Consider the following 17,607-nt stretch of genomic DNA (forward strand, 5'->3'; position numbering starts at 1 on the left):
CTTATTCTTCCTGGTTCAGTCTTGGAAAATTATACCTTTCCAAGAATTTGTCCATTTCCTTGGGGTTGTCCATTTTATTGGCATATAGTTGTTTGTAGTAGTCTCTATAATCCTTTGTATTTCTGCAGTGTCAGTTGTGATTTCTCCTTTTTCACTTCTATTTTTATTGACTTACTTCCTCTCCATTTTTTTCTTGATGAGTCTAGCTAAGGGTTTATCAATTTTGTTTATCTTCTCAGAGAACCAACTTTTATTTTATTGATCTTTGCTATTGTTTTCTTCATTTCTGTTTCATTTATTTCTGATCTGATCTTTATGATTTCTTTCCTTCTACTGACTTTAGGTTTTCTTTGTTCTTCTTTCTCTAGTTGTTTTAAGTGTAAGGTTAGATTGTTTATTTGAGATTTTTCTTGTTTCTTGAGGTGAAATTGTATTGCTATAAACTTCCCTCTTAGAACTGCTTTTGCTGTGGCCCATAGGTTTTGGGTTGTCGTGTTTTCATTATCATTTGTTTCTATGTATTTTTTTATTTCTTCTTTGATTTCTTCAGTGATCTCTCGGTTATTTAGTAGCGCACTGTTTAGCCTCCATGTATTTGTGTTTTTTACATTTTTTTCCTGTAATTGATTTCCAATCTCATAGCATTGTGGTCAGAAAAGATGCTCGATATGATTTCAATTTTCTTAAATTTTCCAAGTCTTGATTTGAGACCCAAGATATGATCTATCCTGGACAATGTTCTATGTGCACTTGAGAAGAAAGTGTATTCTGCCACTTTTGGGTGGAATGTTCTATAAATATCAGCTAGATCTATCTGGTCTATTGTGTCATTTAAAGCTTGTATTTCCTTATTTATTTTCTGTTTGGATGATCTGTCCATTGGTGTAAGTGGGGTGTTAAAGTCCCTTACTATTATTGTGTTACTGTTGATTTCTCCTTTCATGGTTGTTAAGCATTTGCCTTAAGTATTGAGGTGCTCCTATGTTGGGTGCATAAACATTTATAATTGTTATATCTTCTTCTTGGATTGATCCTTTGATCATTATGTAATGTCCCTCCTTATCTCTTGTAACAGTCTTTATTGTAAAGTATATTTTATCTGATATGAGTATTGCTACTCCAGCTTTCTTTTGATTTCCATTTTCATGGAGTATCTTTTTCCATCTCTTCACTTTCAGTCTGTATATGTCCCTAGGTCTGAAGTGGGTCTCTTGTAGACAGCATATATATAGGTCATGTTTTTGTATCCTTTCAGCCAGTCTGTGTCTTTTGGTTGGGTCATTTAATCCATTTACATTCAAGGTTATTATTGATACATATGTTCCTATGACCATTTTCTTAATTGTTTTGGGTTTGTTTTTGTGGGTCTTTTTCTTTTCTTGTGTTTCCTGCTCAGAGAAGTTTCTTTAGCATTTGTTCTAAAGCTGGTTTCGTGGTGCTGAATTCTCTTAGCTTTTGCTTTTCTGAAAAGCTATTCACTTCTGCATCGAATCTGAAGGAGATCCTTGCTGGGTAGAGTAATCTTGATTGTAGGTTTTTCTCTTTCATCACTTTAAGTATATCCTGCCACTCCCTTCTGTCCTGCAGAGTTTCTGCTGAAAAATGAGCTGATAACTTTATGGGGATTCCTTTGTATGTTGTTTTTATGTTTTTTCCTTGCTGCTTTTAATATTTTTTCTTTGAATTTAATTTTTGTTGGTTTGATTAATATGTGTCTTGGTGTATCTTTCCTAGGGTTTATCCTGTATGGGAGTCTCTGTGCTTCCTGGACTTGGGTGACTATTACCTTTCTCATGTTAGGGGAGTTTTCAACTATAATCTCTTCAAATATTTTCTCAGACCCTTTCTTTTTCTTTTTTCTTCTTCTGGGACCCTTATAATTTGAATGTTGGTGTGTTTAGTGCTGTCCTGGAGGTCTCTGAGATTGTCTTCAATTCTTTTCATTCTTTTTTCTTTATTCTGCTCCTTGGAAGTTATTTCCACAATTTTGTCTTTCAGCTTACTTATTCGTTCTTCTGCCTCAGTTATCCCATTATTGATTCCTTCCAGTGCATTTTTCAATTCAGTTATTGTGTTGTTCATCTCTGTTTGTTCTTTAGTTCTTCTAGATCTTTGTTAAACATTGCTTATATTTTCTCAATCCGTGCCTCCATTCTATTTCTGAGATTCTGGATCATCTTTACTATCATTACTCTGAATTCTTTTTCAGGTATATTGCCTATTTCCTCTTCATTTATTTGGTCTGGTAGGTTTTTACCTTGCTCCTTCATTTGTGACATATTTTTTTGCTGTGTCATTTTTTTTTTTTTTTATGAGTGGGATTGTGTTCCTATCTTACTGGTTGTTTGGCCTGAGGCTTCCAACACTGGAGTTTTTCGGCTATTGGGTAGAGCTGGGTCTTGGTGCTGAGACAAGGAACTCTGCGAGACCTCACTCTGATGAATATTCCCTAGGATCTGAGGTTCTCTGTTAGTCCAGTTGTTCGGACTCAGAGCTCCCACTGCAGGAGCTTTGGCCCAACCCTGGGTTTGTGAACCAAGATCCCACAAAACACCTGGGGTGGCAAAAAAAAAAAAAAAAAAAAAGAATAATAACAAAATAAAAAATAAAATTAGACTAGGAAACTAACAGATATGTTAGGAAGAATATAAAAGTAAAAATATAGATGAATCAACAACTGGAAGGTACATTAGTACCACAATAGTAAAAAAGAGGAGGAGGGAAAAGAAAAAAAAGGGGGGGGGAAGGCCTTGGCTGTGGAAGGCAGGGCCTAAGCCAGGGCGAGGTTTGGGCGGTGGGTGGGGCCAAACCTCGCCCTGGCTTAGGCCCTGCCTTCCACAGCCAAGGCTGGAAAAGTCCCTGGGGGCTGTGGGGGTGTGGGGCTTAGGCTCAATGGAACAGAAGGGGCCCAGGTGTGCCCCCCACCCCTGTTCTCAGAGGGCGGGGGACCTCACCTGGGATCCCAGCAGGCTTCTTGGGCATGAGTGGGCAGGGAAATGCCGTTCTCTCGTCTCTTGCTCCTCTGGTCTGGGAGGGCCCCTCCTGCCTGCCTCTCCTGATCTCCTTGGCCTCAGGGGCACAGATCCTATCTGGCTTCCACTTCTTCTATCCCCTCAGTCCCCCTACGTCCTGCTGGTTCACTTTGGGGTTCCTCCCATCTCCTTCAGCATCAGAGTCCCCCAGCAGTGGCCAGCAGGTGCCCTAGTTGTGGGGAGACACTAACTCTGCATCTTCGCACACGGCCATCTTGACTCCACCTCCTCTTTATACATTTTGGATAATAACCCCTTATAGGATATATGTTTTGCAAATATTTTCTCCCATTCAGAAGGTTGCCTTTTCATTTTGTTGATGGATTTCTTTGCTGTGCAGAAGCATTTTAGTTTGATATAGTCCCACTTGTTTATTCTTGCTTTCATTACTTTTGCTTTTGGAGTCAGATCCAAGAACTAATCACCAAGACATATCAATGAGCTTACTACCTACATTTTCTTTCAGGAGTTTTGTGGTTTCACATCTTATGTTTAAGTCTTCAGTTCATTTTGAGTAAATATTTGGGTGTGGTGTACGAGAGTAGTCTAGTTTCATTCTTTTGCATGTGGCTGTCCAGTTTTCTCAATACTATTTATTGAAGCGCCTGTCCATTCCACATTGTATATTTTTGGCTCCTTGGTTGTAAATTAATTGAGTATATATGCTTGGGTCTGTTTCTGGGCTCTCGTCTCTTCCCTTGATCTATGTGCCTGTTTTTATGCCAATGCCATACTGTTCTGATTACTCTAGCTTTGTAGTATAGCCTAAAGTCAGGGAGCATGATTCAATCAGCTTTTTCTTCTTCCTCAAGATTCCTGTGGATATTCAGGGTCTTTTGTGGTTCCATACAAACTTTAGGATTGCGTGTTCTATTTCTGTGAAAAATGTCATTGGAATTTTGATAGGGGTTACCTTTAATCTGTAGACTTTGAAATTATCCAGGCCACTTTTCCCTACTCCAGATTCATATTTCTAATTGCCTACACAACATCTCCACTTGAATATCTCATAGGCAGCATTAACTTAACATTATCTTTCTCTCCACAAACCTGCTCCTTCCACAGTCTTCTCTTTCTCAGGAAATGACATGTACATACTTCTGATGCTCAGTTCTGAAAACTTGCTCATTTTGGAGTCCTCTATTTCTCTAACATCCCTACATGTAATATGTCAGCAGATTCTGTGAACCCTTGAACCCTATCCAGAATCAGACCACTTTTGGCTACCTCCACTTCTATCATCCCTTTGCAAGCCAACATTGTATCTCACTTGGATCATTAGTTAGTAGCCTAACTGTCTTGCAGCTTCTATTTCTTCTTTCCCACATCTTCTTCCCATCTCAAGACTTCAATCACAGCCAAACCCAACCAGACGATCTTTTTAAACCAAAAGTCAAATAATATCACTCCTGAGCACAAAAACTCTCAGCAGTTTCCCATTTAACTCTAAATAAAGGACCTTCAATGATTTACTAAGTCTTACGTCATCTGGCATTCTGATCCCTTTTCTTCCTACCCTTTTTTTTTCTCCCTACCCTTTTTTTTCTCATTCCAGTATTGCCCCATTAGTCTTGGTGTTGTTTTTTGGACAATCCTGGCACACTTAAGCTTTAAGGATTTCTGGCCCCTCTCTCCGAAATGCTGTTTTCCCGAATAATGGTGGTATCACCTCATGGTATCATTCATCATCACATTCAAGCCTTTGTTCAAATATACCTTCAGTAAGGCCTCCCCTGCCCACCCATTTAACAATGCAATCCCCTGCTTCCACATGCCCTATCTCCTTTCCCTGCTTTTATAAAAGTTATAGGTCTTATCATTATTTGATATACTGGGGGGTTTCTTTCTTTATTTGTTAATTGTCTGTATTCCCCCTCTAGAACTTATTATCCCTAAGGCAGAGATTTTTGTCCTTTTGTTGTTAGTTTTTTTCCTGTTATATGCCTAGCTCTAGAATACTGCCTGGCAAATAATTGTCTCATGATACAAATTTATTGAAGTAATAGATAAAAAGATTAGAATAATCTTGATATGCAGAAGTGCTAGGGTTGTTTTAATCTGTCAAGTCCTTAAAGGCCTATATCTTTTTTGTTGTTGTTTGTTAGTTTTGTGGTATGCGGGCCTCTCACTGTTGTGGTCTCTCCCATTGAGGAGCACAGGCTCCGGATGTGCAGGCTCAGCAGCCATGGCTCACGGGCCCAGCTGCTCCGTGGCATGTGGGATCTTCCCGGACCGGGGCATGAACCCGTGTCCCCTGCATCGGCAGGCGGACTCTCAACCACTGCGCCACCAGGGAAGCCCAGGCCTATATCTTTAACAGAGAATAAAGGAGGTATAAAACACCATCACCCCAGTGATTTTACTTGAAATATCACTGGTGCTCAAGGCTGGTCCTATTTGCTCTCTCCTGATGACCTGTGTTTTATAGGTTTTCCTCCTGTCACCCATTATGACCCATATCAAATTTTGACTGAAAATAGCTGTGACCTTGGTTAAACCTAAATTCTGCTTATTCTTTGTTCTATAATTTCACTACTGGTGTTTCCTTCCAACTTGGTGCAAGTTGGTTCAGAGTTTCCTGCCTAAGTCTTCTCTTGGATAAAAGGCACTATGCCTCAGACTGCCTTAACCTCTTAATCTAACCAGCAGTCATGCACTCACCATTCTAAGGGGTAAAGCATGGTCATCAAGGTTTTGAAAGTGTTCATGGTACCCATTCTGGAGCGATGCTCCTGTTGCCTGAAGTAGGACAAGCATTTGATTACAGGGGAATTAAGCGGCCAGGGAAATCCTAGGAAAGTTAGATTTAAGGATATCTGAAGCATATAAAACAAAAAAGATAAAAATTAGGTAATGTGAGAGTTAAATGCTGCTTGAAATATTTGAGGTGCGGATTGTGTTGCAGAGGAATGTTAAAAGGAGAAAGGAATTTTTCCAAAGTACCGCATTCTAATATGTCTGTGAGAATCTCAAGTTACAAAGCAGGGCCATTTTCTGTTTTGTTGTTGCTGTTTTTTTTAATATGTTAATCGCAAACTCCTAATTTATCTCCTCCCAACCCCCACCCCTCCGTCTCCCTTGGTAACCATAAGCTTGTTTTCTATGAATGGCCATTTTCTTTATTCAAAGACTACATATGGTGCTAAACTTAGCTACTACTTTTAGTATCATTTTACAGAGTACTGCAATAGAACTGATTTTAATAATGTGTAGCATTGCTTAATTGTCTGATGATGTCAATTTTGATTTTCAGCTGAATATTAACACTCACCGTTTCCCGGTTGGATAGAACCTAGAGCAAGCATGGCCATCCCAGGCGCAGTAAGGGTCTCTTGCCAGGCAGCAGTCAGCACAGGCTGTACCGTAGATGTGGCAGCGATGCAGAGATACTTGGGAAAGTCCTTCATTGGAGCTCACATACAACTGTTGCTATTAGAAGAATGATGGTGATTTATTTCAGATGTGGAAGTTAAAAGTGGACTTCCAGCAGGAACACAATATAATATATGCCCACAAACCCTTGGATTCATTTTGAAATAGACTAAAAACAAGAAGCAAAGTACAGAAGGGTATAAAGCCAAAATAAATAGAATTTTCCTACGTTAATATGCCTATAACATTACCACTTTCCTGTTTAAAAAAAAAGTTCAGAGCACCATGTAGAATGGTAATGTATTTTAGACATTGGGATTCATTGTTCTCTCAGATTTGAGCTAATGTATTACAGATTTAAATTATGATGTTTGCCTTTTTTCTTTGAATGCTGTCTCTTGGCAAAGCACAAGGCAGCTTTCTTATTCTTCAAGTCTGGCAAACCATTACCTTGTAAATTTGAAAAAGTAGAGTCTAAAATAAAGGGCACTTTTATGTTTAGAAAAAATAGATGGTAAATATTAGATAAAAATATTAGATTAAAAAAAATTTCACATGCCTTTGAAAGTGACTTATTACTGAGAGCAATTTTAAAATTATTTAGAAGACTGTAAGTATTTATATTTAGACATGTTTTAAACTTTCTGTATGATCTCAAGATCTTCAGCAGCCTAAGTCATAAATAAAGATTTCATCCTCCTTCATTTGTACAGTGGCAAGAGCTTATTATGATATTTCTCCAACTCTTTTAGCTGTGCATAAAGCAGTTCTCAGGAGTTGAAGGGATGTTTCTAATTCACAGTCCTTATTTTACAAAGGACTGATAATATGTAATTCAAGTTAACATAGAATTTCTAAGCTGGAACTTGAATACATGCACATGTGCACACATATGTGTGTGTGTCTGTATGTATATAAATTTAGAAATTATATATAAATTTAAATATTATATACAAATTATATATAAAAATATTTAAAAATTATATATAAATTTAAAAATTATATGTAGATTTAAAATTAAATCAGTGAGGGCACCATTGGTCTATCAGGTTCTGGAGGCACATCTCTGAGATTCAGATCCCAGCTACCACAAATTTGCTGGTTAACTTTTCTGAATCTCAGCTTCCTCTTTGGTAAGACTGAGACAATATAGCACTTACTCCATAGATTTTATGTAAGAACTAAATATAAGGGCTAACTCCACATAAAATGCTTAGAATAGTTTCTGGCACCTAAATGCTTAATGAATATTAAGCAATAGTATTAGTAAACTACCAATGAACAAGCTAGCAATTTATACATTTTCAATTCTAATTAATCATTTGAATCACATCTCAGCCTAGCACGTGTAATATAAAATAATTATTTTATTCAGATCAATGAATTTTTCAGAAAATAGGCTGAAAATTACTGATCCCCATTTGAGACATTCAAGCTATAAGAAAACAACTGCATGTTTTGATGATAATCATTTCTCTAGAAATATTTGAAATAAATGTTCATTGAGTACCTTAATAAATAATACAGTGAATGCATCAACCTCATTAAAATATTTCAAGGAAACTTGTTTATTTGAGGAAAGGATACAGGTAATTCAATTGTAGAAATTATCTTTTTTATTAATCTATTTTCTGCTATATGGAATGCAAGGATAAATTAGAGAATAAAGGAGCATAAAATGAAAAGTAAAATTTTTAGTTTGAGCATTAGAGAAGGTACTAAATTCGTGGAATTTAAATATATATAAAACACCATTGGCAATTTGTAGTTCTTTCACACTGAAAAAATAATGCAATACGTAGTTGTGTAAGTGAATTCTCTCCCAGATCAAACAATTACCTTGCCCTGAATCTAATTGCTTTAATTAAACATTTTAAATTACCTACAATGTAAGATGTTGAAACAAATTTAATACTCAGTCTTTCCAGTGTATGTTTGTGCTGTACACTGCAATTTAATGGAATGGATTGTGTATTACAAGTTCACCAGTTGAATTATGAGCTGAAACCTATAATTGTATACTGTACTACTATGTCACACAAATGGCTTTGTGTCCATTTTGAATCTTGCTCTGATACTTTCTCCTTCCATTAAACTACTGTAAACAAAGGGATTCCATGCTGACTTCAAAGACAATTCTGACTTGGGATCAGCTCCCTAGGACACTGGGGAAAATGACAAATGGCTTCTGGTTACTTGGGAAAATGTTTGTTATGCACCATACAAACATTTTTACAGATGAGATCTTTAGCTCCCTTGTACCCTATTTATTTTTCTTCATAAAATTTAGTCAAGTGAAAAGAGTACGAGACTAACTGTGGAATACTTCTTTATCTGTAACAGACCAAATATGGTGAAGAACACTAAAGTTATATCATCAGTTATGCCAACACATAAAACCTTTATTCCATATTCCAAGAAAAATAAGTCTTAGGCTCTTAAAAACAGCAGTTACCGAAGACCCACTTTGTTTTAGGTCATTTATATAAGTTAACTCATTTGTGAGAAAGCATTACCTTGCAGAGGCAGAAATTTAGGTCAGTGAAGTAAAATAATTTGTTTATAATTTAAGGTCACGCTGGGGTTCAAATGCATGTCAGTCCCATTCTGAAGCCTACCCCATTTTTGACTATACTGCTCTGCCCCTTAGAACTTTTGTTTTAGAGATAGCAACTTTGGGGTCTGGAGAGGTGCATGTTTTGCACATGTAGAGATTGGAATTGGGCTTTTCCTCTCCATGATCATTGTGTATTTGCGTGTGAAGGCACAAATTAGAAGATCAAACATTTCTGATAATCATAGTAAGACATTTATTCCCCAGATCCTGAACCCTGATATGGCTTAGATTTGAGACATTCAGATTTTTTAAATGACATGTAAACCCTATAAAATAGCACTTCCTTAGAAAAAAGCATAAAAGAATATACTGCATATTTCAAACATGTGACAGCAACAGGAACTCAAAAGAGGATTGATTACTCATTCCAAGTCCCTGAGAAGGTTCGTGATGCTACAGTAGCCCAAACATTATGCTAAATTCTTCCTTCAGAAAGATTATTTTTATTTTGTTTGGCTTCAAACACTGTAATATTTGAGAATAGAGGATATACAAATGTTGGAATATCTTGCTGCATATATATATATATAAAAATATATATATATATATTCTACTCTGATGAACTTCTGTACAAAAATAAGCCTATTTTGTCTTCCACTAAAGCTAAATTCCATATCAAAATTAAGTGTGTGGTATACTATGAACAGTATTAATTATTTTGCTAATAGTAAAATTAAATTTTCAGAAATTATAAAATACATTCTTCCACAATAGTAAAATTTTTATATACAAAGAAAACAAAAATGGGGTTGTTTTTACCTTTTTGGATGAAATTTTCATTGTTGTTACAGGAGCATGATTCTAAAAAAGTTAGAAAAACATTGTTAGTTGCTCAAATAATCCTTAAAACAGATTTTACATTCAAAAACTTTTCTTGTTTCTGTTAAAATTCAAGAAATCATCATTTCTCTCTATACGCACATATAGTTTCAAAGTTTAGCAGTAATTGTCTATAAAGTACATTTCCTCTGTTTGGAATAAGGACAGATTTGTTACACAAATATAGGCCTAAACTAAAAAAAGTGGCAATTATAACACATCTATCAATATAGTCATTAGAAAAAAATGAAAATTTGAGAAATTTCAGAGAATTGAAAAAACTGTATCTTGGAATATTGAACACAGTGCATAACTCAGGATTGGATCTGGGTACTTGGGGTGGGGGGCTGTGGAATGGTACCCCTCCTCAACACAGCACTTTGCATAAGATACTATTGTTCAGCTGCCAAATGTTGCTATGCCAAGAAGTATTTGCCTGAGCCATACTTATTCTCTTTGTTGAATACAAAGGAATATTGTTAGGTAAGGTCCTCTTTTGATAAATGTGAATTAGTGAAAGAACCTAAGAGTTATCTGAAATAGTCATCCTTTCTGAAAGTTCCTCTATTCTTAACTTTACTTCTTAAACATTATTAGTTCCTTTTAAAGATTAAAAATTAGACTCGTGATAACCTGATTAAAGATGTGTGAAGTTTTATTTGAATAAGTCAAGTGGCAACACACTGTCAAAGTCAACTGTGCCCATAATTATTTCACTTTCTGGAGTTGTGTGTTCCTACAAACATTTTAAAAAGAATATGGTGATATCTTTAAATACTCAGTTGCAACAGATCATGACATTCATTCAGAAATATACACACATACAAAACAAGTTTTGCAATTTATATCCACCTAGGCAACTACTAATAGTTGTACCTCCAATTCAAATTAAGTTTAGGGAAGTTGGACATATTTTCAGAAAATATTCTGAACAGAGGATTAAAAAATATATTATGGTTCTGCGCTCTTTAAAAACAAAGTGCCTGGTTTTTACATTGAGTTTCCTGCAGTATATCAGTGTAACACTTAGCTAAGGAATTTATTTCAGTTTAAATGTATTATTTCCTCAAGTGCCCATCACAGTATATCATACACACCCAATTATTTTCACCTCACCTCAGAAAATGTGACACAAACACCACGCTGAAGACAGTAACTGTATTTGGTAACTGTTTCTCTCAATTTAGCCATATCAATCACTGGCACACGCATCCAGAAGGAAGCTCAAACTTCTTTAGTCTCTCTTGGGTTGATGTCCCCCAACATGTATTTTGACTGACTCCATTTTTCCACTGAGAGTTTATTCTTTATGATATAACACCAGCATAACTCATAAGTAGTTAGCACATGATCAGAATAACTCTCATTTCTACGACCTTTCCATAGAACATATGTAAAACTCAATTAATGTTTCCTTATTATCAAACTCACTTAATTAATATTTGTGTCAAACTCACTTAATTAATGTTTCCTTATTATCAAAAAAATATATTTCAGAATTAAAAATGGAGTGCTGCAATACGGCCTTTTTACTATTTTCAAGAAAACTACTGAATAAGGTACTTTATATTATTTTGGCCATCCAAGTTGTCCCTATTGAATTGAATGAGAAGAAATATATTATATATATATTATACGTAAAATGCAGTTTTGGTTAATCCAATGAAACAATCAATTTCTTTACAAAGCAAGGCATAGAAAAGGCACTTAAATGCACATAGTTAATATTTTATAAGCATAATTTTAATGCACTAACCACAAGGAACCTTATGCCAAAGTTAGTCTAGCATTAAAAATTGTAACCTTAATAACATATTGGGAAATTGCCAGAATTCCTCAGTTTCTGTATTTGATTTGATTTTTAAAATAGTTCTTCATATTTAAAATGTATTAGTAAAATCTAATATCATTGTATCTTGATCACTTATGTGCTTATAAATCCAATATTTTTAGTGACTGGGGGAATATATATTAAGTTAATACATTCTGAGTCCACTCAACAAAGCAAGGCAACTTACTGGACTAGCAATAGGCTGCTCCCAGGGGCTTTGAAGTGCTATTTTTACTCCAGTATAGGCTGACTCTGGTCTTTTGGTGTCCGTGGCCATTGTTTCTTAATTGCTTTAGTTGGAAATAGAAGTTTGCTGTAGGATTGATTCCATACCAAAGTTTCTTTGAAATCCTCTGGCTGTGCTTTACCCATCTTTCCAAATCAGGTAGGAGGGACCACTTAAACTGCAATGACCTATACTTTAAGGAGAGAAGGATTTGCAGGACATAATGTACCAGCTCTCCAGGCTCACAGACACATAAAGAATTGGCACTCTGCCCTCAGTAGGTTACATCTTACAGGACTGAATTTTCTTCTATGTGCCTGTTTTTTGTTGTGTGTTCTTTTTCTTTTTTCTTTTTATCCCAAATTCAAGGACAAAGAGAGTAATACAATGCAATCTCAATTTCAGACAGAACATGAAGTTTTAAGAGACAACATTTGTTTTATTTAACTAGAGTGACATTTGAGTTGAAAGCAATAAAATAAGAGAAAACAGCAGTTTTTCTTGAAGTTACTGGCTAAAAAAATATGAGAAAGTTTATCTAACAATCAATAATGTGGAAGAATTTGGGTCTCGGTGGCTTGTGAAGCAAATGATAAAAGCCCTTTCATGGTAAATCTTTTGGACCTTGACCACAAGAACTCATTTTTTAAAAATAATGATGACCACAATTCTTCAAGTTGTGATGATAGCTAAAAAACTAATTCTTTTATGCTAAGATAACTTAAAATGTTAAAAATTACTTCAGAAGAATATTTGTTATTTCTCATTTTATCTGGTGTTTCTTACCCTCAAAAATTTATAACATTCATTTATTTGATCTTTTATCAATTTTTTTCCCTCCCCAAGTGATTGTAAGATTAAAGAGTTGCATTTATCATGCGTGTGCTGGGGCTAATAGAATAGATGTTCAAACCTTAAAGACTTCCAACTCCTCCAGAATGAGCTCACCGCTGGCAGAGCTGTTAGAAGGAAGAACAACAACCTTCTGCACAGTACCTCGATCTAAATCAGAGAAAGAAACAATGAGGTGTAGGAAACAAAGATATTTAGACATAAGACTACTACTGGCTTAGAATTTAGAATATTGTTTATGTAATTACTTAGTCATCAAAAAAGAGATTACATACATTGAGCTATTACCATTTTCTGATTTCATTATAAATCTCATATGTTTAAATTGAGATTATGTAAAATTCAAAAGGAATTAATAGGAACACCTTATATTTTGCACATATTTGGTATAGTCATAATTATGAGAGAAGAAAGGAATGTCCAAATGTCTTATGAAGTTCAAAGTTCTGTTTCTGAACCAAGTGTGTATTCTTGAAATAGTAATACATAACTTTAAGTTTGGCCCTTAAGAATATTACTCCTCCTAACCAACATTATAAAGTGACACTCTCATATTTTTGTTAAAATTGACACATAATGGTTTGATTATCGGAGAAAAAATTACTATGAATGAGTTTTTATAATAATTTTATTATAAATCATTAGTTACTAGAAATTGACATTTGACAATTAGCGGTGAGAGATTTTAGACATGGTAAAACGTTTCACTCACAATTCAAAATAATTTTCAAAGCAGAAACATAGCTATGGCTTTATTTCAGATGTGGACACCTATTCATAGAATAATTCTATGATTTTCACAATTATCTTTATCAGTTGGGAATGTTTCTTTGGGTATTTTTAAAATATAGGGAAAATTTCAAAATTACATGAGACGAATAAACTTAAGCAAATAAAAAACCTACTTGTATTTCTCAATTATAGATTGCCAAAAACAGAGACGCCCAAATAAAGGTACTATATACAGAAAATGTTACTTATGTCAAGATTTTTTTTTTTTTTTTTTGCGGTACGCGGGCCTCTCACTGTTGTGGCCTCTCCCGTTGTGGAGCACAGGCTCCGGACGCGCAGGCTCAGCGGCCATGGCTCACGGGCCCAGCCGCTCCGCGGCACGCGGGATCTTCCCGGACCAGAGCACAAACCCGCATCCCCCGCATTGACAGGCGGACTGTCAACCACTGCGCCACCAGGGAAGCCCTATGTCGAGATTTTTAATTAAGATTGTTTCATATGTAACATAAGCATTTTCTAAACATATAATTATGCCACTCTACCAATCACTTAAATTTTAGGTTTAAAAGAGGCTAGTTGAAATTTAGCAATGTGGGGTTAAAGCAAATTTGTGAGTGATCTGAGAAAGTAAAAATATATTTCCTCACCAAAATATGTTTCCATTAAAATAATTAATGAGCTGCTTCATGAATATCAAGTCATCACTGTTAAAGTATGAGCATATAACTGTGAATTTATAATTTGGATAGGCACATTATCATCAACAGATACTAAAACATTTTCTAATTCTGTTGAGAAATGTCACTAAGAAGAGGTAACTTGAACTGAGCTGTACAGGACTTTACAACTAGGAATCATTTAGTGATGAATACCAATACCACTAATCTCAAGTCTCACATCTCAAGCTGGGCGACCACACAGGCAAGCATTACTCTAACATATAAGATCCTATTTATTGTTTATAGTTTCTATTTTATGAACCTAACTGGAAGATAAAATAATTCTTAATAAAAAATAAACTCTACTTTAAAATTTTACCAACTAACAAACTAAAAAATTAAAACCTACTAAATAATAATAAAAATCTTTATACAGAAAAACGACAGAGATTTTGCCAGAACAAGCCTTGAATCTTGTGAGACTGCGAAGTTTAAGGACCTGATCTTTGAAGTTTCAAACTACGCTCTGTAATTTAAAATTCTCTTCTTAAGCCATACTCAAAAATAAACAAAAATCCTAATGATTGGCAGGCTCTAGGTGTAATTAAGAAACTTGGAAGTTTCTCTGTTTCACCATTCAGCTTCCTAAGAATTAGCTCTGTACCAATCTGTACTATTTTCTTGGAAGATAATTAATGCAGGTATGAATTGGAAGCGAAAAAACATTTGGGGATATGGTGCAGGGACACATCACAATTGAAAATGGATAAATGTGATTGAAGGTGTTCCCCATTTTCTATTAACAATTCATCACAAAGAACAGTGTAAACTTCGACATGAACAGAATATATCAAAACCCCTAAAATTAAAGCCTTGACATTATAACAGCTAGGGCAGGATTTGTGTGGTATTGTGTGTGTGTGTGTGTGTGTGGTGTGCCTGTGTGAGTGGGTGGGTGAAAGATGAGGGCATAAAACTATCTTTGTTTTAGGTCATGTTATCATAAAGATCACACTCTTTTTTTAAGTCACAACAGCGTTTTATGGTTCCCTGCTGAAGCTTGTAAGGATCACTGCCATTCTACATGACAGCAATGACCACTTCTTGAGTAGAGACTGAGCAGAAGCAATGTATAACCACAGCCCCAAATAAAGCTGCATGAGAGGAAATCTTGATTACAGGAGTTCCCAAAGATAAAACTATCAGCTTTGAAAATAATTTTAAGTATTCTCAAATGAGAGAAATGGCTACTTTTTTACCTAACGTTTTAATTAACTATGAGAACATTATTCTACATAAATCATCATTTCTTCTGAAAAAGCCCACAACAATCATATTTTATTCATGCCATTTATAAAATATTACACAAAGAGCAGCTATAAAAATGGGCTAATAAAAAGACAATGCAAAACTTGGTTTTGACTCATTTGAAATGAAAGATAGAACACCACCTTTATTTATTGTTTGCCTTCCTATTTTAGTCATTTTTGTTTTGCTGGTAATGATGAGTAGATTTCTCTTTAAAAAGTAAAAAAATAAAAATTTAAAGGTTAAAAAATATATTTTTCTACCTAGTAAAATGTCAACTTATCTGAAATTCTTACAGAAATATAAGTAAATTTAAATATTGGTAATGTTTCTACCTCAAAATCAAGTTTAAATAAAATCATAGAAATGCAAGATCCCCACAGTGAAACAAATATTTATTGGATGCCTACTATGTGCCTGGATCTATGATAAAAATATATCATTTCAAGAACGTAAATATGAATTTTAATTCCTTTACTTTTCCACATTTAGATTTGAATTGGTACTTTATGAGGTAGCGTATCTGCAGAGTTCTTCATTACACTGGTTCAATTTTCATCAGTGTGTCACAAATGAACATATTTGTTCTCATACTACATATTAAAGCTTTTTATACATAAATTAGAAGTCTCAAATTTGTGGATTCAATATGAATGGAATAGCTTTAGATCCTTGTGAGAATCATCACTATTAACAGTTGTTAATTGGATTTTATGAGACCTTGAACTTTTATAATTTGGGGGGGGTCTTCTTTAAGTAAAATAATACATAAACACAAAAACAGAGTTGTTTGGACCTTTCCCAAACAGTTATAAATGAGGAATTCTAAAGTTTCTGGTAAGTCCACCTCTGACAATTAGCCTAGTTTTCTAAAAAAAGAAAGTTTCTATAAAACTGGACAATGATACTTTCTTTAAATTGAAGAATCTCTAATTATCCAATGAAATCTCATCTACAATATCTTATCACTACAATTTTATTATCCAAGATCATTTTTTCACAAGTTAGCAAAAGGCTGGAAAATTCTTCTTTAGTTGAATGCAAATAGCTCTACCTCCCTGTTTATTTTATCCATTGGCCTTTCTTCTACAGCTGCCAAGAATATACAGTACTCAATCTCTTTTTCACATCTCTCCAAGTGTATCTTTATACCCTCCATACTCTGTTTCTCTGGTCTAAGCATGAGCACTCTATTCAAGTAAATCTTATTCAAATTCAAAATCAGATATTTTTACCTGGCTTTCTCTGAACACCCTGCAGTTTGGGATTATCCTATTTAAAATGTGGTGCTCAGAATTATACATGACTATGCAGTTTTTTTACCACAATGCAGACCTCACTGAAGGGACAATTTATTTATTTATTTTTTGTGGTATGCGGGCCTCTCACTGTTGTGGCCTCTCCCGTTGCGGAGCACAGGCTCCGGTCGCACAGGCTCAGCGGCCATGGCTCACGGGCCCAGCCGCTCCGCGGGATGTGGGATCTTCCCGGACCGGGGCACGAACCCGTGTGCCCTTCATCGGCAGGCGGACTCTCAACCACTGCGCCACCAGGGGAGCGCTGAGGGGACTATTTAAAAGACACAGCAGGAGTTCTAGTTGATCAACGACTTAGGTGATTGGTCAGGATCTCTAGCACTTGGACCCTCATAAACAGAGATCCCAACTGTAGTGTACACATTTACAAGGCTCTACTCTAGACGTCTTTATATTTCTGCTCCTCTTACAAACTGCCAGACTCCCACAATCTCCAGTTCAGATTCTCAAGAGGCAGATTTAATTTGGTCCAATTCAGTCATGATGAAGGCACACTGCAAACTGTGGCTTGGTGGATAGATCAGTTGTCAAGTGCTAATGTGTCATTTCAATCAGTTATGGCACCAGGAAGGAGCCAATATATATATCACCCATGGTTGCCCCTTAAATTGGCCCATGTTAATGGGAAAATTTCTCTCAAAATGCAGTCATGCATGGTAGACACCTTTGGTTTCTTTTCTAAACATACTCACAAAACCTCAGTTCCATATATAGAAAATACTTTTGAGGTATCCTTGGGATGAACCATTCACTACTAAGTAAATAAAAGGACTTGGGTTGTCTTCCACCCATTTTTACTCATTGGTTCAACAAGAAATTACTGAGTACCTTCAGTATGTCAGG

The 17,607-nt window shown here is 35.4% G+C and overlaps 1 protein-coding gene across 1 annotated transcript in view; it reads right to left on the minus strand.

The window, feature by feature from the left end:
* Positions 1-17,607, minus strand: part of SEMA3C (semaphorin 3C) — a gene marked incomplete at its 3' end in the record, with an annotated part of 182,254 nt that overhangs the window by 13,654 nt on the left and 150,993 nt on the right. Inside the window, exons 12-14 of the mRNA XM_082846102.1 lie at positions 12,811-12,899; positions 9,781-9,822; positions 6,304-6,461 (exon numbers count right to left, since the gene is read on the minus strand). Of these exons, the coding sequence (XP_082702228.1) occupies positions 6,304-6,461; positions 9,781-9,822; positions 12,811-12,899 (289 nt within the window). The remainder of the gene's footprint in view (positions 1-6,303; positions 6,462-9,780; positions 9,823-12,810; positions 12,900-17,607) is intronic.

This window comes from Leucopleurus acutus (assembly GCF_964270905.1).
Source record: "Leucopleurus acutus genome assembly, chromosome: 9".
In the NCBI taxonomy this organism is placed as follows: Eukaryota; Metazoa; Chordata; class Mammalia; order Artiodactyla; family Delphinidae; genus Leucopleurus; species Leucopleurus acutus.